The sequence below is a fragment of the Chiloscyllium plagiosum genome, unplaced genomic scaffold (genome assembly GCF_037043375.1).
Source record: "Chiloscyllium plagiosum isolate Xiang-an unplaced genomic scaffold, Cpla_swu_hap1 HiC_scaffold_18, whole genome shotgun sequence".
NCBI classification, from domain to species: Eukaryota; Metazoa; Chordata; class Chondrichthyes; order Orectolobiformes; family Hemiscylliidae; genus Chiloscyllium; species Chiloscyllium plagiosum.
In genome coordinates this window covers 49190538-49213231 of record NW_028270156.1, presented here as the reverse complement: position 1 = coordinate 49213231, position 22694 = coordinate 49190538, and the positions used below count along the sequence as shown (strand labels likewise).

Here is a 22694-nt window from a genome sequence, read left to right as displayed (position 1 = left end):
TGATCTGGGACCTTGAAGCTGTGTTTGTTTGTGTGTGTGTGTTTTGGGTTTCAGGGGCGAGGGTCGCAAAAGCTGTTTCATTCTATTTCAAAGTGATACCAGTGGAACAGACACGCCTCTATGGGTAAAATCTCCGCTTCTTTCTACAATTTGAAAACCAAAAACTGACAGTGAATTTTCCTGCCAGGAACAACCCGCCGACCGAAGGCTTAAAAGCAGCGCAAAAAAAACTGAAACTTTTTTTTATAAATACCTTTATTTTATTTCGTATTTCTTGAAACAGTCTTGGCATTCACACTGGTAATATATAAATATATAAATTTAGTTTGGCACATCAAACCAAGCATTTCTATAAACAAGCGACATTAAATATTTCAACGGATTGGCAAAAGACAACTCTTATTTACAGTATACACAAAGCTTTACAAAAAGTGGTCCACATGATCTTTTGTACTTATCTTTGGTTTCTTCGGATGCATTTCAAAAAAAAAGTAAAGAAAAAAACACATTTCTGTTCCTAAATGCAGATAAGTATGAAATATGTAATTGGTTAGACTTTAGACTTGTGGGAGGTTTTGTTAAGTGGTCTGTTTTTGGATTACTAGCTGTTTTTGGCTATGAAACATCTTCTGAATTCGGTGCCTCTGAGGTTCCCTTCAATCCTTCTCCTCAGGGTACAAGCGGGCCAGGAGACTGTCATCGGGCGTTATAAGACCTGGTAGATGGGGTTCTCGGTCTGAATCTCGGTGCGGGTACAGGTCTCCGGTGACGGGATGATGGCTGTGGGGTCGTTCAAAGTGGAAGCGTCACTGGGAGATGACGGGGTCCCCATGGTTCCGTCAGGGACGATCATAACGGAACAGGTGGGCCGATCGGTGGAAATCCTTTCGACAATGTTGGAGAGACAGTCCAGGCTTGAAATAACGGAACTTTTACCAGTTCTCGAATCTAAATACAATGGGCATTATCAGAAGATAGTTAGTGACGGCCGGGAGAAAATCCATGTCTTGTTCTTACACCGAGGCGCGACAGGAACATGCACACCATTCGTTAAGTAGCGAAACGAATTAACTGCTGACAACTTGGTCAATCGATTACGGGAAGGCCATAAAGCGTCGGGGGGGGGGGGGGGGGGGAGACAGTGTATGACACTAGGCGCAACTATTGCTGCAGCACATTGAGAAATATCCCACATTTGGTTTGTATTCTCTCCGTCAAACTATTTTAATAATTTCGATCTCCGTGAGCTGTCAGGAGTCTCACACTGAGAAAGTTTTGTTCTTTTTTCTCTCTCTACAAACTGTAAACATTGTAAAACACAGCTCGGTACATGGAGGCTTGTTGGGATGATCTACTGCGTTCAGCGGCGCCTTTCCCAGGGTGGGATACTGCTGTGCTCTTTGCGGGTGTGATACCCCCCCCCCCCCCCCCCCCACACCCTCCAGTGAACACATTCACTCACCGTTTGGCGTTTCTGAGAAGTAGCTGTTCTCGAAATTGCTGCGTCTCCTCGTACACGTGGGCCCGCTGCAATCCAGCTACACAGCCAACATGAGGAACCAGAGAGAGAGAGAGAGAGTCAGTCACAGTCACAGTACTCGGGGCTGGCGTGTGCGGCCTGCCCCTTTCACTCCCTTTCTCAGTCGAGCTTTCAAACTCCCGTGGAAAGTGGGAGTCAACTCTCAGCCAAACCGTTCTTGCATCTCGATTTGAAATACTGACAACAGTCTGCAAGGTCTGTCATCCAATATCTAAAACTCTCCAGCGAGTATTTGAGATGCAAGGAATGTCAAACGACTTCGACTTCACAAGGTCTACCTATACAGAATCATCAAAGTCTTCGAAACACTTTAATGCAACGAAATCTATCTTTCACTAGGAAAGAAACAACTGTCTGGCTTAATATTACTCCTTTCCCGCACACTTTATATCTGATACAGTGTAAATAAATCTCTACATGTCACAGGTATCTTACCATTCCATCCGAGCAATTGGACCTGGGGCTGGAAGCATCGGAGTCGACACTGTACTGATCCATGACTGTGAAATAGTTATCATCCTGCTCCCTGAGCAGCGCCTGCAAACTCTCAATGTACCTGATAGCATTTCTCAGAATCTCCACTTTGGGCAGCCTCTGGTTCGGATTGGTGGAGGTGCACCTCTTGAGGGTCTCAAACGCCTCGTTCACCTTGCTGAGGCGCCTCCTCTCCCTCATGGTGGCCGCCTTCCTGCGGTCGGCGTTGGTCGTTTTCCTCTTGCAGGCCTTGCATGCCCAGAGCAAGCAGCGGCCGGCTTGGTGGTGCCCGCTCGGCGCTCGGATGTGCTCATCCTCGGTGGGCAGCTGGTCGGGTTTGAGCAGCCCTACGTGGACTAGCCTGGGGTCCAGGTCCTCGAAGAAGTGGATGTCCGAAGTCGAGAAGCAGGGGTCATCGTAGAAGTCATCAGCGGACGAGAAGGAGCAGAGGGAGGTGTCCGTTATCTCCATCCTGGGACGGCCCGATCCTTATCAACTTGGGTACAGAGGAGCTCCCCCCCCACCTCTCTCGTTATATTTTGATTTTAGGGACCTTTGCTGTCACGCTCGTACTGTTCAGTACCTGTGCTGTGTCCAGTGAAAGTTTTGCCCTTTTTATTCCCAACTTTGTGGGCTGTGGAGCACAATCCCCTCAACGCCCAAGCTGGTCCCTGAGCCAATCGCGAGCTCCGGTTGCCCGCTGTACGGCTGCATAGTCTAATAGGGGTTGGCCCATTTCCCATTGGCGCAGCTCGGGCTGGTTCAGCCAGTCCGCACACTGTTAGGACAGAACCAGCAACAGCAACAGAATCCTCTCCTCTCCACAAGACCCTTCCCTCCCCCTCCCCTCGGAGCCTGACAAATCCTAGATTAAATGCTAATTCGTTAACCACTCGCCGCGCATCCCTCCTTTTGTGATTTTTATTTATCTTTTTCGGTTTTTACCTTTATCTTTTTGAGTCTGTTGTTCTACTTCAAACATCGCCAGAACTGTTCTGTTTTGTTTTGCCCAGTGCGTGGGTTTTAAAACAAATGAAAAACAAGGCTCGGCGTGTTTTCGTTTAAGATGTAAACGAAATCAACTGTGTGATTGGGTTCAGTCAAATAGGAAGCCGGAGTTGCTTCAACATTTTAGGCGCGCTTACCAAACAAGGCAGCACCCAGCGTAGTCCGATTTTAATTAGTGAAACGGTCCACGGAAGTTACATTGCCCGTTCTGTCTTGCAGGATGTACCTCGGCTGCTGCTGTTCGAGTTTAAAGATCCCACTCGTCCATATATAGTTTTCGTTCATTTCCACACTCCTTGGCTGCAATATTGTCGCCATGTGAATAACCAATGTTTTAAAATTATTTTTCGTAACGAGATTTAGGCATTCGAGCTTCGGTTAGAAAAAAATGACATTTTCTGACGGCTTGTGTGACAGCAGAAACCCGTATTTTCTATTTCTCTGGAGAATTGGCCACGGTCTTGCCAAATTCTAACCGGATACTTGGAAAGTGATCAACCGGTGCGATTTTATTTTGTTACCTCGTTAACATTCTGATGAAGTGAAGGGGCCGGATACAAGTCTGCTGCACAATGTGAGGGTCAACAGCACACTGTCGCTGGGGGCTGCATGTTTTAGTTCAAAGCGGCCTCACTCCACCTGCCTCAGCACCAACAGCTCCTCGCCACACACGCCAGTAACCTGGCACAGGTTTCTGGGCCTCTGCCTCTTTATGTGTGTGTCATCTTTCCTCTTCCAACTTTGCAGAAGGTGGATGGATCCGATAGACGGAGTGATCTATCCTAATTACCTCTTGTCAACAAGCCCTGCTTATACACACCGTTAGAATCCCCAAAATTGCGTATAACTATTTATCAATTTTCTGGAAGTTTTTTTTAATGAGCGACGTCATTATAAATTTTGGTCTTCTAAGGGATGTTTTTGCTGGTTTCCTTTCATTGACAAGGGATTATATATATATCTGAGCTGAGCTCCCTGTCCTATTACTGTGTCACTGTTTCTCTCGGGACGCTGTGTTGACCAAACCCTCTATTGTAATGAGATCGTTGCTGTTACTCTCCATCGAACCCAACCCCGCGTCAAAGAAACCGGCTGCTCAGCTACTGGGCTGTTACTCGTCCGGAGACTTGCTGACGAGTCACCAGTACACAGGACAGTTACTAAGGCCCGCGGCTGGTCCCTATCCCGCTCCAAGACTCGAGGTCTGTCCTGAAAATCTGCCCCCCAATTTCCTGGCATCTATGGCTCCAAGCCCACAGTTTAAAATGTTCCTGTTATAGTCTCTGTCTACTTGCCTCAAACCTCTTCAATTCTCTCTCCATTCTGTAGTGCAGCCCCTCTCTCTCTCTAACAGTTCGTTCACCTTCAACCTCCTTCTTCAAAACCTTCTCGAAATTCTCCCCTTTCCCACAGAGTTTCTGGGTCACTCTCCGATACATCCAGCGGCTTGGGAGGGAGGTCAACTTGAGAATGTGAAGGACTTTTCATTGCAGTCACAAACGCTCGCATCTAATTCTAAAATTCTCTGGCAATGGGACTACTCCTGGGAAGAGCAGGTAAGTGTCACAGTGAGACAGTCAGCCGGACCGTCCCAGGTCTCAGACGGATTTAAACTGACAATGTGGGACATTTCGATCTCTCTTTCTGACAGCTGGTAGGATTTGCTTAACATCCCCCCCCACCCCCAATGGACAGATCCGGAAATTTTCACCGTTTTCTACACAGAAAAGTCAGGGGGAGATCTTTGACATTTTGAAACGAACGGAGCGATAAGCCTTCCCAAGCCTATCCCAAAGGTTCAGCTGACCGGACGGGAAGGGGGCAACGCGCTGGCGGGGTGTGGGGAGGTAGGCAACCGGGATCATGAACCGGCCAGTGCGGGGTGTGGCTGTCACAGCTCGGCCTCACTGACCCGCCTTCCGATTATCGACCATGATGCGAGTAGCAGGCGTTCAGAGATCAAGACCGAAGGTCGGGAAATAGTTCTGAAAACAAACATTTGAACAGAATGCGAGTTAAGCGCGCTAAGTGCGCCATCCAGGGCGACAGCCGAGATTTTGCAACACAAACTAGGAGTAAAACACTTTTTTTCCCCAGATTTCTTTATTTGATTCTGGGTACAGATCCATGAGATATATCATCTACTGTGAAACAATGAGGTGAGCACACCAGTGCAAAAGCAACCCACCTACAGCAATTTAGAAACACCATTCATCGGCACACTGACATGGGACATTGACAGCTAACTCGGAATATATTGTGAACCAGATCCAACTGAACAGTTTACAGGACCAATACTAAACCCAGTCCTTCAATTGATTGTTAAGCAAGACAGTAACAATATCCTTTTTTAAATAAAAAATGCTGTATGAAAAATATTTAGAAAATAGATTTCAACATCTTTGCTTCCAAAGGAAAAAAAATATACTGCCATAGAATCTTTGGAATTTTTAATCGGTTATAAAACGATATTTTCAGTTGTCTTGAGAGATTGGAAATGCATTTTGGAACCAGCATTAAAAGTTACTATCGGTCTCTGTGGGCCACAGAGAGAAATTCCCGCGGGGTGTGGGGAACATTAAGCATCCTCCACCGCCACTCCCCGCCCCTACTCAGACTGGTACAGCTTAGTGAATATCCCGTCTCTATGTATAACTCAATGTCTTTTTTTTTCATGGAAGACCCTTTGAATTGTAATAGTGCAGGACAGCTCAAAGCCATTCAGAACGGTTACCGTTAAGCACCACTTCACCTAACCCCAGCACGATTAGAGGAAAGAAAACGATCAAAGGCTGCCACAGCATTGCATAGTCCTTTAACAGACACCCTGGCTATATTGCTGTTATCAAAAGCCGTAAATAAAGGATGGCTTTCTAAACTTAAATGGAAACAAACTCGAGGAAGCGGCATCAATGTAGTACAAGTTTGACCTACAGCACGGAGTATATACTGGAGCACTATATACTGGAGCACCATGTGTACACAGACTGAGGAGTGTTTGCTCCCTTCGACTGCTCATTGTAGGGACTACAAGCTTTGCAGATAACAAAAAAAGTTGCTGGAAAAACTCAGCAGGTCTGGCAGCATTTGTGGAGAGAAATCAGAATTAACGTTTAGGGCCCAGTGACCCTCAGATAATATAGATTCAATAAGTCTTGGTTTTCTAATTGCATGTAGTTGCACAAAAAAAAGTGGAAATAATTCTTTGACATCGTGATTTCACGAGGATTATCCACATTGTATGGGAAAGAAAAGGAGTCATTGTAAAAGACCACAAAAAATTCCTGGTTAGTCAGTTTTATATATGGAAAAGTTGTACAATTCCTGTTTTAGGAGATGGCGAGGATGATATTAATCAGTGATACAGTGGAAGAATTTAACACAACTGATGTATTGGGTAAAAGGACAAATCACTTTAAAAAACAAACAGGACTACTTGAATCAAAATCATATTCTCACCTCTAGCTATTCTTTATTATTAATAAAGAAATAATGTGAGAGTTTTGTACCTAAATACTCTTTGTAAGTGGTCTCCTGTCCTTCCTTACACGGCTGTATGGGAAAGTTGGGAAATAGTACAAAGTGCAGTGCACAATGGAGTGGACAATACTCACTCTGTTCTCCATGACATATCTATTTTCAGAAACAATATAAAACGTTATTTCTTTCTTTTTATTAAGAACATTTAAATTCTTAACCTAGAAAAAGGGAGAATCTTTTTAAAGGAGTGAATTTGATACAATGCAATTAGAAAAGGTGTGATGTTTCGTTCATGGAATATAAAACAAATGATGACCACCTCAGGCAGGTGGCTTCTCCAACTCTTCCTGCAGCTGGTCAATGAGGTATTCCCCAAAGCTAACTTGCCCTTCATCTGTACAACCCAGACGGTTAGCGTTGGTGATCAAATCACTGACCACTTTGATTTGTTGGATTTTGGGGACAAGCAGTTGTTTCCTGATGAAGCTGGTGGTATGAGGGTCTGTGCAACTTTTGCCCAGTGCGCACAATTCTTCCAAGAATGTTGCCACAGTTTTCCACTGGTGCAATGCCAGAGCCAGCGCTTGACAGATGTTCTGGACTGACTCAGTTCTGGGTTTCTGGAAGGAAAAAGGAATACTGAAAAGGTCATGTGAAAAAGATGAAGTGTCAGGGATGGGGTTTTTCCATGTATCCACCCTCATCTCTGAGAAAAGTCAAAAAACCCTTGTACTCTGAATATTTCATTAGTGGACCATTGCAATGAATCCAACTGAAATTCACCAAGGAGCCATTTACAATGTTCTTGCATTCCACTAAGGTACTCCAGTGGGAGTGCTACATTATAAGAGATCTCAATACACTTTTTCAAAAGTGTTCCTCATGTCCTGAATGATATTACCTCTTGATTAACAGCTCAGAACAGATTACCTGACCATTACCACATTGCTGATTCTGCTGTGCCCAAACTGGCTATTGTTTTCTTTACATTATAACAATGAGTTATAATTGCTAATTACACTTCATAATTGCTAATTAAGTTGTACGACATCATAGGATAACAAGTGCTTGCGCACTATGAAGTGTGCTGTATAAATGTAAGTTTTTTTTTCTTTTGCTTGTCTCTGTGTATCTTTACCTCTGGTAAATATTTGGTGCGGATGTCTCAGGACGGTACTACAACAGTGATTATTCTTAGAAAGTGCTTCATTGGTTGTCAACCGGTCTGGCACATAAAGCGGTCAGGGAAGAGGCTATGTTAATGTCAAACGTCTCTATTGTGTACCCCAACATTCTTGTTAATATCTACAGACTGAATGCATAAGGCCTGTTACACAGACATGCAATCATTGCTAGATTGGACTGTAATTTGATTAAGACGTGACTGTGACTACAGGTCTTAATAGAATTCAACACTTAATGTTGATAGCATCATTTGTCAGTAACAGTCGATATTGAACTGTTATGGTGCATGACAGTCACATGTAATCACTCGGATGGGGTAAGAAGTAAATAAATAAACATTGAGTTTGGCTGACAGTTTGACATTATTTGAACCTTTTCCAGTTTGAAATTCAGAATTATTAAATACCTTAAATAAAATAACCATCATAGCCTCCTTTATATACATTTCAAACTGCAGCTTTTGTACTTTTATTATATTGCAGTTATTTGCAAAAGGTTTGGAACAAAAACCTTCCACCCATGTCCATAAAGTTGCAGGGTTCACTCAACCTGTCCCCTTATTGAATAAGCCAACAATTTTTGATAGTTCAGCACCACAATATACATCTCATCGATACCTATGGCTTGTTTGTGTAATTCATTTACTTATTTGACCTAAAGGCCAGCAACCAGACCTGCTAATAAGAACATACTTGTATGCCACAAATTCATTTACATGATAATTCATTGATTTCCCTCTCTCAAGGAAAAGTCACCTGCCTAAATCAACTTTCAAAATCACAAAAAAATTACAGTAGCAAGTAAATGCAATGCTTCAGAAAAGATTTCAATCTGGTATTGGCTGTGTTTTTTGAATGACCGCAAATTTACGAGTTAACCGTTGACACTATTCCAATCACATTTAAGATTCTTCAGTTGCATAAAATTTTGAGCTGGCTGATACTGTGACAATTGTATGTATCAGAAGTCACATTACATGTTAGCCAATTGATTCATCAATATCAAATCTAACTGCTTTTGGATAAGTGTATTTTTCTTGGCATGGTATACTATGGTATGGTCAGAAAATCCTATTGCTGCTGACTCATGTCTGAGCTGGTCAAACATTTGGTGATACCTTAATGTCCTTGGTGCAGTAGTGACCACCTCGCTCCTTCTGGTAGTCAATTAAGGTTTTTGCATTCTGTTCCTCCTCTTCAGCTACTTGCCGGAAATAGCCAGAAACCCTGGGCAAAGCAATGTTATCTTGTTCAAAGATCTCTGCCTGGAATAAAGGGGAAACACCAAACAGAGTGAGTGATGGTCCCTAAAATCAGATGATCACCAGTCAGTGTCCTTGTCTACATCCAGGAGTAAGGAAACTCCTGGTGCCATTATTTCACTGACTGCATTATTTTATAACATTGCTAGATCAAAGTATTAAGAAAAACGTGATCAATCAATTGCTAACAAAGAGAAATTGAGGTTGGATACATCACAGGTAATGACACAAGATGTGTGCAGTGTGGAGTTCTTCCCTCCAGAAAGCCATAGAAGCTAGGTATTTGAAAAGATTAGAAATGGAGATTGACGGATTTTAATTCACTAATTGTATCCATGATTAGGGAACCCAGTGAGTAGGTGGATCTAAAGTAAAAATTGCCATGGTCTAACTAGATGGTAGAGCAGGCTCAAAGGTCTGAATAGCCTGTTCCTGTTCCATTGCTTATTTCTATATAAATAATCCAGCAATCAAATAGACCTTTATGTCCTGGATATGTCAAACTTCTTGAATGTTGGTGCAGCTGCATCTGTCAAAGGATTTATAAGTATTCCTCCACACAGCCATATAGACAGTGCAGAATCATTGAGGGACCAGGAAATTAGCTCTTTTTGGACAGTATCTAACCTTTGCTTCAATTGCTCCCAATAAAGTTGTTCTGGTCTACTGCAAACTCCCAAGATGGTCACAATGAGAATTTTAAAACGTTGATGCCAATGAACGTCAAGGAAACTGTTTGGATTGTTTGCTGGAAATAGCTGTGCCTAAACTGGAAAGTTTGAGCTATAAGGACAGGCTGGATAGGCTGGGACTTTTTACCCTGGAGCATCAGGAGTCTGAGGGGTGACCTTAGAGAAGTTTATAAAATCATGAGGTTCAAAGGTATGGGTGAATAGTCAAGGTTTTTTGTCCAAGGGTAGGGGAGTCCAAAACTAGACAGCACAGGGTTAAGGTTAGACTGGAAAGAGTTAAAAGGGACCTGAGAGGCAACTTTTTCACATCGAGGGTGGTATGTGTATGGAATGTTCTGCCAGAGGAAGTAGTAGAGGTGGATACAATTACAACATTTAAAAGGCATTTGGACAGGAATATGAATAGGGAAAGTTTTTATGGGAATATGAACCAAATGCATGCAAATATGACTATTTCCGTTTGGGATACCTGGTCAGCATGGATGAGTTGGACTGAAGGGCCTGTTATAAGACTCTATGGCTGTAACGCTTAGCTATATTGTGTACATGTTAACTGTAATTTATCGGCCTAAGCATGAATCTTACTCAGTTTGAATTATATGCTAATGTGGACTACTACAGCAACAGAACTGTGGTAGAACAATTTAGAATCATCAGTGGATAGCCATACTCCTGAACCGATTATGGAAAAGCCACTGACGAAGTAATTGAAGATGACTGAGTCTGGAAACTTCCTCGAGGAACACATGAAGTATTATTCTAGGCTGTAATGATAGTTTTTTTTAACAATCATAATAATTTTATGTTGTATTAATTAGGCTACAAGTTGTTAGATATATATTGGTCTCAACTTTCCCTTGGTTGTATATTCTAGAGTATGCTATTGAGTCCAGCTACTCTTGCTTCCTTTGGCATTTAGCCATTCTCTTCATAACTGAATCAAAGCTATGATGAAGCCTGGTTTTCTGGTAGAATATAAATTGACCATTAGGAGAAAGTGAGGACTGCAGATGCTGGTGATCAGAGTCAAAAAGTGTGGTGCTGGAAAAGCACAGCCAGTCAGGCAGCATCGAAGGAGCAGGACACTTGACATTTCGAGCATAAGCTCTTCATCAGGAGAGAGATTGTGTGATGTTGAGCCCCTAAAATTATCTACAAAATGGTATGCCAATACAGAGGAGGTATCCTAGTATCAAAGCAACAGAACTAACTGCTTTCCCAGTCACCAATGACAGTGGCATTTTCTTGACTATAGTAACATTAGCTAGATTACTTAGTCAGTAAGTTCTTGGTAATTAGATGCCACCTTCCAAACTTGTGACCTCAGCCTCCCACAATGACAAGGGCAGCAGATGCATGGGAACACCACCATTTGCAAGTTACCCTCCAAGCCACAGATCATCCTAACTTTCAATTATATCACCATTTTCTGTGTGTCACTGGATCGACGTCCTGAATTCTCCTTTTTCACAACATTGTGAGTGTACCTACATCACATGCGGACACGGGTGGTTCAAGAAGGCAGCTCACCTGTAGCTTCTCAAGTGCAGTTAGGGATGGTCAATGATTGCTGGCCTGGCAAACAATGTCATAGAGTCATAGAGATGTACAGCATGGAAACAGACCCTTCGGTCCAACCCGTCCATGCCAACCAGATATCCCAACCCAATTAGATTAGATTAGATTACTTACAGTGTGGAAACAGGCCCTTCGGCCCAACAAGTCCACACTGACCCGCCGAAGCGTAACCCACCCATACCCCTACATTTACCCCTTTACCGAACACTACAGGCAATTTAGCAGTCCCACCTGTTAGCACCTGGCCCATATCCCTCCAAACCCTTCCTATTCATATACCCATCCAGATGCCTCTTAAATGTTGCAATTGTACCAGCCTCCACCACTTCCTCTGGCAGCTCATTCCACACATGTACCACCCTCTGTGTGAAAAAGTTGCCCCTTAGGTCTCTTTTATATCTTTCCCCTCTCACCCTAAACCTATGCCCTCTATTTCTGGACTTCCCAACCCCAGGGAAAAGACTTTGCCTATTTACCCTATCCATGTCCCTTATAACTTTGTAAACCTCTGTAAGGTTACCCCTCAGCCTCTGACTCTCCAGGGAAAATAGCCCCAGCCTGTTCAGCCTCTCCTTATAACTCAAATCCTCCAACCCTGGTGACGTCCTTGTAAATCTTTTCTGAACTCTTTCAAGTTTCACAACATCTTTCCGATAGGAAGGAGACCAGAATTGCACGCAATATTCCAACAGTGGTCTAACCAATGTCCTGTACAGTCGCAACATGGCCTCCCAACTCCTGTACTCAATACTCTGACCAATAAAGAAAGCATACGAAACGCCTTCTTCACTATCCTATCTAACTGCGACTCCACTTTCAAGGAGCTATGAATCTGCACTCCATGGTCTCTATGTTCAGCAACACTCCCTAGGAACTTACCATTAAGTGTGTAAGTCCTGCTAAGATTTGCTTTCCCAAAATGCAGCACCTCGCATTTATCTGAATTAAACTCCATCTGCCATTTCTCAGCCCATTGGCCCATCTGGTCAAGATCCTGTTGAAATCTGAGGTAACCCTCTTGTCTGTCCACTGCACCTCCAATTTTGGTGTCGTCTGCAAACTTACTAAGTGTACCTCTTATGCTCACATCCAAATCATTTCTACAAATGATGAAAAGTAGTGCACCTAGCACCGATTCTTGTGGCACTCCACTGATCACAGGCCTCCAGTCTGAAAAATAGCCCTCCACCACCACCCTCTGTTTTCTACCTTTGAGCCAGTTCTGTATCCAAATGGCTAGTTCTCCCTGTATTCCATGAGATCTAACCTTGCTAATCAGTCTCCCCTGGGGAACCTTGTCGAACACCTTACTGAAGTCCATATAGATCACATCTACCGCTCTACCCTCATCAGTCCTCTTTGTTACTTCTTCAAAAAACTCAATCAAGTTTGTGAGACATGATTTCCCATGCACAAAGCCATGTTGACTATCCCTAATCCCTAATCAATCCTTACCTTTCCAAATACATGTACATCCTGTCCCTCAGGATTCTCTCCAACAACACCGAGGTCAGGTTCACTGGCCTATAGTTCCTTACCACCTTGGCTTGTCCTTACCACCCTTCATAAACAGTGGCACCACGTTTGCCAACCTCCAGTCTTCCGGCACCTCACCTGTGACTATCGATGATACAAATATCTCAGCAAGAGGCCCAGCAATCACTTCTCTAGCTTCCCACAGAGTTCTCTGGTACACCTGATCAGGTCCTGGGGATTTATCCACCTTTAACTGTTTCAAGATATCCAGCACTTCTTCCTCTTTAATCTGGACATTTTGCAAGATGTCACCATCTATTTCCCTACAGTCTATATCTTCCATATCCTTTTCCACAGTAAATACTGATGCAAAATATTCATTTAGTATCTCCCCCATTTTCTGTGGCTCCACACAAAGGCCGCCTTGCTGATCTTTGAGAGGCCCTATTCTCTCCCTAGTTACCTTTTTGTCCTTAATGTATTTGTAAAAACCCTTTGGATTCTCTTTAATTCTATTTGCCAATGCTATCCCATGATCCCGTTTTGCCCTCCTGATTTCCCTCTTAAGTAAAGTCCTACTTCCTTTATATTCTTCTATGGATTTACTCGATTTATCCTGTCTATACCTCACAAATGTTTTCTAACCAAACCCTTAATTTCTTTAGTCATCCAGCATTCCCTATACCTACCAGCATATCCTTTTATCCTGACAGGAATATACTTTCTCTGGATTCTCGTTATCTCATTTCTGAAGGCTTCCCAATTTACAGCTGTGCCTTTACCTGCGAACAACTGCCCCCAATCAGCTTTCGAAATTTCTTGCCCAATACCGTCAAAATTGGCCTTCCTCTAATTTAGAACTTCATCTTTTAGATCTGGTCTATCTTTTTCCATCACTACTTTAAATCTAATAGAATTATGGTCGCTGGCCCCAAAGTGCTTCGCCACTGACAACTCAGTCACCTGCCCTGCCTTATTTCCAAGAGTAGGTCAAGTTTTGCACCTTCTCTCGCAGGTACATCCACATACTGAATAAGAAAATTATCTTGTACGCACTTAACAAATTCCTCTCCATCTAAACCTTTAACACTATGGCAGTCTCAGTCTATGTTTGGAAAGTTAAAATCCCCGACCATAACCACCCTATTTTTCTAACAGATAGCTGAGATCTCTTTACAAGTTTGTTTCTCAATTTCCCTCTGACTATTAGGGGGTCTATAATACAATCCCAATAAGGTGATCATCCCTTTCTTATTTCTCAGTTCCACCCACATAACTTCCCTGGATGTATTTCTGGGAATATCCTCCACCAGCACAGCTGTAATGCTATCCCTTATCAAAAATGTCACTCCGCCTCCTCTCTTACTTCACTTTCTATCCTTCCTGTAGCATTTGTATCCTGGAACATTAAGCTGCCAGTCCTGCCCATCCCTGAGCCATGTTTCTGTAATTGCTATGATATCCCAGTCCCATGTTTGGTGATGGTGTTGTTGTAAGCTGAGTCAATATGAGTCAGTATTTTGTGGATAAGTGCAACCTAGATAATTTTACCTATAATCAAGAAAATGCCACAGTCATTGGTGACTGGGAAAGCAGTTAGTTCTGTTGTTTTGGCACTCAGATACATCCTCTGTATAGGCACACCATTTTGTCGACAATTCTAGGGGCTGAACATCACACATTCTCTCTCCTCCACATAATTAGAATTGTCAGGTAATATGCTAGGTACAGAAAGAGGCAAAGATTTGTATTTATATGGCAATGTGCTACATGTGCAATTACATTGAAAATGATAACTGTTGTGATGTAGGCATGTGAGGCATCATTTGCACAGGGTCTCATTAATGGTGATGAAATTGATGATTAAGTAAACTGTTTCTGACAATGTTAACTGAAGGGGTAATATCACTCAAAGGAACTTTGTTCTGTTTGAATTGTATTCTGGAATCTTTCATATTAGCAAAAGAGTAAGATAGGATTTTAGTTAAACATTTCATCGAAATAACAACATTTCTAAGAATATTAACAGCACAAATTATAACTTGAAATGCAGAATCTGTCACAAGGCACTTTGCAGAGAATAAAATGAAGCAACAAACATTGAATAATGAATCATAAGACATAATCGGAAAATTTGCTTGATAAGATTGGCCTTTAATATCGGTCAAAAATGGAGTGATGAGAGGATTTAGCAAGGTCAGTCCAGACAGTGAAGCTGAAATGGTGGTAAAATGGAAAGAAAGGCTAATAAAAACTGTCAGAGTAAAATTAAATGAATGTATATATGGCTGGAGGGGGGTTCGGAGACTAAGTAAAATGATGAGATAGACAAATTTGAAGAAAATAATGGAAATTGTAATGCCTATACATTTAAGGCTGAAGAAACAATGTATGTAAGCAAGGGCTGTGATGAAAACTAGGCCTTGTAATAAAATAGAATACAAGTCTTCCTAATCCCTCCAGACTTCCTGTCTATTTGGATCTTACTCTCAACCCAACCTTCAAACTCACAACACTACAGTTTATTTCCCATCTCCACCCCAATCCTCACCAGACTCAATTTATCACAACGTTCTAATGATGTTTTGACTTCTCCTTGAATCACAGAATCCCTACTATGCAGAAAGAGGCCGTTCAGCACATCAAGTCTAAACCAACCCTACAAAGAGCATCTCAACCAGATCCACACCCTCCCCGTCCCATCCCTAAAACTCTACATGGCAGTTTTACCATGGCTAACCCACCTAACCTGCACATCTCTGGACACCATGAGGCAATTTGTTTAGCATGACCAATTCAACTAACATGTACATATTTGGACTGGGAGGAAACCTAAACAGACACAGGGAGAATGTGCAATCTTCATACAGTCACCGAAGACTGAAATTGAACCGAGGTCCCTGGTGCTGTGAGGCAGCAGTGCAAACCACTGAACCATCCTTTTTGTTTCTTTTCTAAAATAATTCACATGACTGTTTATCTTCACTGCATTGATCCAACAGTACTTATCATAATTCTTGAGTTCATCATCCTTCCTGAATCATTGCCTAAACCCAAATTCATGGTGTACTGCAAGTCCTCACTATTCATACCAGATAGGTTTTAGAGAAATCCACCAAATAATGAAAGAGCGAGAAATGGGGATTTGTTTCCCATGAGAAAGATAATAAAATTAAGGGAGAATAAGTACAGATGAATTCTTTAAGTCACCTTTGTTGTGAAAATTGGGGATTTTTACACTATTATTTCTTCATTTTTATAAACTCTGCACACAACTTTTGAACAATTTTTAAAAACTGCTTTAAAAGAATTTAATATTTAACTTGGGAAAAGTGACTGGTTTGGCTTGCTGAGTTTGAGTGGATGAGGTGCTGGTTCTTCATTTCATTCTTCTTTATTTCTGCCTTCTTTTTTCCTGTCTTCTTCATCTGTAGGTCTGAGCGACGTCATTTTCCATGACTGCTTTGGTTTGGCAGGTTCAGGGGTTATCGCTCTTTTGAAGAAAATATCCAGTGTTGACTCTTTTCTTTCACACAGCTTGGCACCGCAAATCATTTGGTAACATGACAAGCTGATATATACAAGCTGTGCCAGTTAGGCTGAGTGACCTGCCAGATAATCGTGGATGTGCAAGGTCTCATTTGAAAACAACGTGCAGATACTTTATGCTCAGCCCCTTTTCACCTTCCAGCAGCGATCATCTCTGTTACCTAAAGGCTCTTCACTGAATGCTTGTACATCCAGCTCTGCCATCTTCTCATGACTGAGAAGCTTTGAATGGAACTTGAGTAACTACATAATATCCTCCCTTCCAACCTCTCAACTCATCTACTATGCCAGATTCACAAACACATTATGAACAGTGGTCGGTTTGAAACCAACCAAATTGTTTAGTCCCCGGGAACAACTTCTTCCATGCATTTCAGGCAACAAATCGAGTCTTCATCCCTTGTATCACCGATGATGTTAACAGGATGCAGGATGTTCAATCATTTCCAGATAGATTCCCTTCACCATCTGATTTTTCAATAACAGTCTGAAAAGTCTTACAGAGGCAGTAGACATTAAATCTCACTGTGACACCCTGGTCCATCGAATGATGAATGTCGTTTGTGGAGGCAGGAGCATCATTTTGATATTTGATAAAAAACATCATAGTTCAAATCATGCGCTCTGTCCAAAATGCAAAGAATCTTAACTGTCAAATTTTCCTTGGCATGATACTTATTCATCCTTGGCACAAAGTAGTCCATGAACCAGTCACAGAAAATCTGCCTAGTTATCCATGCCTTACAGTGTGATCCCAGGTGACAGGGAGATGAGACTAGACATAATGTCCCATTCCTGATGAAGGACTTTTGCCAAGATGTCGATTCTCCTGCTCCTCAGATGCTGGCTGACCTGATGTACTTTTCCAGCACCACACACTCAACTCTAATCTTCAGCATCTGCAATCCTCACTGTCGCCTATAACATTCCATTGTCCTGGGTTCTCACTTTGATAAACAAACAGATTCCTGTGCCATTTGTGCAGTAACAGAACAAGGTGCTCTTTCAAAACCTTAAAGCTAGGAGCACTTTTCTCATTAACGGAGTTGTAGATTCTGGACAGCACTCGTTTCCAATACTGACCTGTCTTAGCTGCATTGAAAACTCAGCCAGGGTTGTAGTCCTGTCCTCTAATCTGCCACAATTTCTCTGGGAATATACTAGCAGCATGTGCAGCTTCTCTGTATGTTTTCAAAGCTGTTTCATGCTATAAAATGATTAAACTAGCCATGGCTTGCATCAGAGGTTTCTTGTTTCTCCCTGGGGCTTATACTCGAGCGCTCTCTCTTGTTTCTTGATGTTTTCATAAAAATTTATACCCTTCACTGGATAAAGACAAGGTGGATTGGTGTGCTCTTCTCATAAAGACTACCAAGCCACATTGCCAGTCTGTGTTTTATTATCTAAACTGCTTCACTGTGCTGCCATGTTATCTTCTGTTTTGAATGCAGCAGAACATGTATGTCTTTCTCACTCATTTCTCTTTTGCAGGATGGAACAAATGGTTGGCAGTAGCAATCTAAGATGGCAAATGCTGTTAACAGCATGATTACCACTTTTACTTTACTAAATTATGACTAATTTCACATTGGGAATCACACTTTTACTCTGTCATTTACATTGAGCAGTTTCAACATTTGCACTAGCAATGTGTTTCCCATTCAGGGTTGCAACATTTACGTGGATTCAACATGATAAAAGTTAAGCGTAATCTCACAATGCACTTTCACTAGTGAAAGCCATGAAAACAGAAAACATTGATCAGGAACACTGTGCAGAGGATGCTGGGTGGGAGCTGCTGTGACATCACATCATCATTTGATAGTTGCTGGGAGCACTTGGCAACATGCCAAAATAAAAATGTAAGAAGAAAACAGTTTAACAAGTAATGAAAATTGTTCCCTAATAAAATCAGGACATACAGGTGAAATAATGACAATTGAGGCAATGAGTAGTTTATACACCTAAAATATAACTTGTTTCTTTTCTTTCATGGGATGTCTGACATGGATTGCCGTCTCTAATTTTCCTTCAACTAAGTGCCTTCCTAGGTCATGAGTAATGTCAGAGGACATTTAAGAGTTAAGCACATTTCTGTTGGTCCAGAATCACACGGAGAAGAGACTGGGCAAAGATGGCAGAATTCCTTTCCTAAAAACCACTAGTAAACTAAATGGGTTTTCAATGACAACTGATAATAATTTAATGCCCACCATTACTGAAATGAGCCTTCAATTCCAGAATGCTGGTGGATTTGAACCCATGGCCCAGAGCATTAACCTGGACCGCACTACTCCAGTAACATTACCGTTATGCTACTTACTTCCCCACATTTACTCCACCTTGAGCTGCATTTTAAATTTGACATTCAGAGTAACCAGATTGCTTTATGCCACTTTTGAAATGTCCAGTCTGATGCTATTGCGCCCATATTTCAGCTAAAACCCTGTTTTTGCCACTTTACTTACTTAACCTTGCTGAATACACCTGGGAATTTCTGTTCATCATAAATTCCAACTCATATAATATTATATGACCTGAATTCTGTTCCAGATGATGTTCTTCTGACCAAAAGGTCCTGTCCTTTCTCAGCTCTACTGGCTCATATCCTCAAATGCATTAATTTCAAACTTCTCCCCAAAGCCTACACATCCCTCTGTGTTGTTTCTTCTCCCTTAAGTCCTACTTCCCTATTTGTTTCCTCTGTTCTTTGATTCTGGTCTAATCTCTTTCCCTCTTCTTCCAATTGTGATAGTAAGAAATCTTCATTCACCTGTCTCCGTCCACATATTACATTGTGGCATCTCTTTGCTCACCTTCAAATTCTCCTTAAAATTCAAGAATTGACTATATCTTCAAATACATGTCCAATTTTTCTCTCACTCTTGTTTAAACCTGACTTCCAATTGTCAAGGCAATTTCTTTTATATTAAAAACTGTTATGTTGATGTTGTAATGGTGGTAATCTGTCCCTCAAATTAACACAGTTTGTCAGGACTCCTGTAGAAGACTCAGGACTATGGATCTTTGAGCATTAGGTCACAACTGATCTAATGGTAGTGAGCTTACCCACTGTAATGACATTGACAGCAAAGGTCTTCGCAGAGAATTTGAACTACTGATAATTAGTAATAATACTAATAATCCAGACTTACTCTTCCCTAATTGTCCTCCAATTTTGAAGGTCCTAATGTTTTCTAAGGTGCAGTTCAATGGTGTCAGAAGTATATTGCCTTTAGCTATTAAGATATATGAAAAGCACCTTGAAATAAATGTTAAAAACCAAAAGAACTGCAGATGCTGGAAGTCAGAAACAAAAACAGAAATTGTTGGAAACACTCGGCAGGTTTGGCAGCATCTGTGAGGAGAAAGTAGAGTTAATGTTTCAGATCCAGTGACCCTTCCTCAGAATTTTGTTCGATTTGAATTTCAATCTGTTTGACACTTTTTAAACTCATGTTGCTCCCACCTGCCCTATAAAATTAAAAATTAGCAAACTTTTTCTCATGACTTAGCACCAGTATAATGAATAAGGCAACTTCACTTAGGTCTACCCACTAACTACTGCCATATGCATCTATCAGCCTTTGGATTATATTTGTAATAAAATGTTAACTTTTAAATTAATATTGATTTTTCACTCAAAATTAACACCAAAGTACTTGCTAGATTAAATCGCTAAGTGTAAATAGTAATATCCTGGAACTTGCTGCCCATGGAAGTGGTGGAAACAGAGATGATAAATGATCTGAAAAGGAAACTGATGGGCTTTGAAAAGAAAACACTTGCAGGACTATGCAGTTAGAGCTGGGAAATGGGCTGATTGGATTGATTGGTGGAGAGCCAACCTAGATTGGATAGGTTGAATGGTGACCTTCTGTGCTGTAAATAAGTCTGTCATAGGGGCAGGCTCATTAGGTTTTAGCTCCTCCCATACGCTCAACAAATGCAGTAGTGTGGTATATTTTCAAAATTAAATACTAGCCAATCCTAGACTGCTAATCTGGAATGCTCCAGTAGACACATTACTGAACTGCTCCATTTTTCAAACTGCCTTCACTTATTTTCAGTTCAGTGCATTTCTACTGAAGAAAAAGCCTGCCATAATTTTACAGCATCCTCAGCTCCCCAATAACTGAAGTTCTGACCAAAGAATACAGTATGTACCAGGGCCTCTTGTATCGTACTATAATCAAACTGTGAATAAAAATAATCATAACACTTAATCAATAAAAGATATTGATGACTTCATCTCATTAACACTTGGGTACTTTTATAATGTATCAAAGTCTGAGACTGGTCACTGTACTTGTACAGAGACAAGCAGTGTTTTTACATAGTATCTGGACCTCTTACTGATTTTCTTTCACTTAAGGGACACCTCTCACAGGCAAATATTTTGAGACGGCATGTGGTGTGATCCATGCTCTCTATAATATTTCAGCAATTTATCATTCTCAGGAAACTTGAAGGACCTTCTTGGGCATTTTGTAAACCCTGATATTAGCACTGAAGAGATACATCAAGGCAAGGTCAAACTTCTCTTATTAACCTCCCTAGAAGTCACTAGCATTAAGACAGCAAAAAAAAATTCCTTAATACTGGAATCTAGAGATTTAAAATATATACATATGCAACATTTAAGAGGCATTTGGATGGGTATATGAATAGGAAGGGTTTGGAGGGATATGGGCCAGGTGCTGGCAGGTGGGACTAGATTGGGTTGGGATATCTGGTTGGCATGGATGGGTTGGACCGAAGGGTCTGTTTCCGTGCTGTACATCTCTATGACTCTATATGTGTATATTTTTGGGGAAGGGCAATTTTATTGTTGAATCTAGACATCTTCAATACTGTACATAGCACACGCTGTTAATATATTTAACTCAATGAATTAAAATAAAAAGGTTCACATTTTTCATATTCACAATAGAAGTTTTTCTTTACTCGCTCAGAAATGTCATTGATATTTCCCATGGCAGCCACATTTTAAAATAAATATTTACGCCCAGTAGGAGCACAAACTTTTAAAAGTTTTAAAACTTTTCAAATCCCTATGTGTCTAGATCCGGAACTAATTAGGGTCCCAATTGCAGATTCCATTGCCACCACCACACTCCCACCCACCCCAACCCCTCCAACATTAGAGGGGTGACCCTCAGCTACACGGATTCAACTAATCGTTTGGTCCCGAGTACTTAAACTCCAATCTGCATCGAGGAAGTACACATCTCTCCCAAGACCGGGAATAAAAACCAGACATTGCTGGAAAAACTCAAGAGGTCCATGGAGGGAAAGCAAAGTTTTAAGTCAACTATAAGTGTCCAACACCTCTCGCCTTTGCTGAGAGGAGCCGAATTTGCTGAACACGCTCTCCCTGCCCGGAGCTGTTTTGCTTCTGACCCATCTGGTTATGTTGCTCAACCCTTAACCAGTCCCAACCTCAGCACACCCCCCGCGCCTTACCAGAGCCTGGAAACGGTAGGAAAGCTCGAAGTAGAGGGTGATGAGCCCGCACACCGCCTCCTCCACACTGGCTGGGTAGTTCTGCTTCACCTGGCTACCAGACACCGGCTGGTGGCAGGAGCAGATAGGTAGGCAGGTTTTCTGCCGCTTCCCCTTCGGTTCTTCCATTAGCACCCAGACAGCTAGCGTAATAAAACTGCTAAATGAAAAACCGTGGTAGCGAAACGCGCTCTTTGCAGCTACGGAACGTATACTTTCCTCTTCCAGTTCAAACCGAGCTTCATCCGGATGATGAGAATACAAGGGTCAAGAAGGCTTAAAGGTGGAAGTGATCACAAGTGAAGCATGAAATAGATTACGACTGACGGGCAGCTTGTCAGGGAGGGAGGGGATAGGAACTTTCAAGTTGTTCCACATATTTCCCACCATTTGGCAAAATTGTTGCTTAATCTGTCTTGAGTCATCAGCATAACACGTAAATAGCTGGTCCACTGAACACATCCACAGAGATTACACAGGACAGTCCCATTCAAAGCGAATGAAATCTGACTTGACAGAACAACGAATACCTACAACACCCTTCTGACAACTTCTGCTTAGCAGTTGGAAAATAAAATATACCCTCCCTTGATTTTTTTGAAAGTAAACTAATCTGTCACACATCAGTGACAATCAGCAGAATTAGTGCAACGCCATTGGAGGGATAGATAAGGAAAACTCCAGCAATATTGTAACAGATGTAACACGAGCCAATCTAAATCACGTATCTGTGTTGTTTGCATTAAACTTATCGGAAGGAAGACCAAGTGGAGATATGGAGAGATGAAGATTGCTTTATTCACTTACTTCAAACATTGTAATGTGTCTACATATAGTAAGCTAACACCATACTTCAACGGCCCATTTCACTTGAATTAAAACGGAAAAATGGTAAATTCTGGCTCATGACTGAGAGCATGCTCATCCTGTGGTCATTTATTTCCAG

At 41.8% G+C, this 22694-nt stretch overlaps 2 protein-coding genes across 2 annotated transcripts; both read right to left on the bottom strand.

The window, feature by feature from the left end:
• Positions 1 to 248: 248 nt before the first annotated feature.
• On the bottom strand, positions 249 to 4146 carry myod1 (myogenic differentiation 1). The gene is made up of 3 exons (XM_043705964.2): positions 1976 to 4146; positions 1463 to 1538; positions 249 to 948 (listed from the first exon to the last, which is right to left on the bottom strand). The coding sequence occupies exons 1-3, from the start codon at positions 2483 to 2485 to the stop codon at positions 707 to 709; spliced, it is 828 nt and encodes a 275-aa protein (XP_043561899.1). The 5' UTR covers positions 2486 to 4146; the 3' UTR covers positions 249 to 706.
• Positions 4147 to 5106: 960 nt separating this feature from the next.
• On the bottom strand, positions 5107 to 22252 carry LOC122557847 (ferritin light chain). Its single transcript, XM_043705966.2, has 3 exons — positions 21710 to 22252; positions 8805 to 8951; positions 5107 to 7122 (listed from the first exon to the last, which is right to left on the bottom strand). Exons 1-3 carry the CDS (start codon positions 21875 to 21877, stop codon positions 6823 to 6825), a joined length of 615 nt encoding a protein of 204 aa, XP_043561901.1. The 5' UTR covers positions 21878 to 22252; the 3' UTR covers positions 5107 to 6822.
• Positions 22253 to 22694: the final 442 nt, after the last annotated feature.

Bases quoted from the DNA above. Each gene is read 5' to 3' on its own strand.
- LOC122557847 (XM_043705966.2), bottom strand. From the start codon at position 21,877: ATGGAAGAACCGAAGGGGAAGCGGCAGAAAACCTGCCTACCTATCTGC. The intron at 8,952-21,709 runs GTAAGGCGCGGG...CCTTTATTCCAG, and splicing joins CCTACCGTTTCCAGGCTCTG to GCAGAGATCTTTGAACAAGA. The intron at 7,123-8,804 runs GTATCACCAAAT...TTTTCCTTCCAG, and splicing joins ACTGCACCAAGGACATTAAG to AAACCCAGAACTGAGTCAGT.
- myod1 (XM_043705964.2), bottom strand. From the start codon at position 2,485: ATGGAGATAACGGACACCTCCCTCTGCTCCTTCTCGTCCGCTGATGAC. The intron at 1,539-1,975 runs GTAAGATACCTG...TTGGCTGTGTAG, and splicing joins CCAATTGCTCGGATGGAATG to CTGGATTGCAGCGGGCCCAC. The intron at 949-1,462 runs GTGAGTGAATGT...CATTGTATTTAG, and splicing joins CTTCTCAGAAACGCCAAACG to ATTCGAGAACTGGTAAAAGT.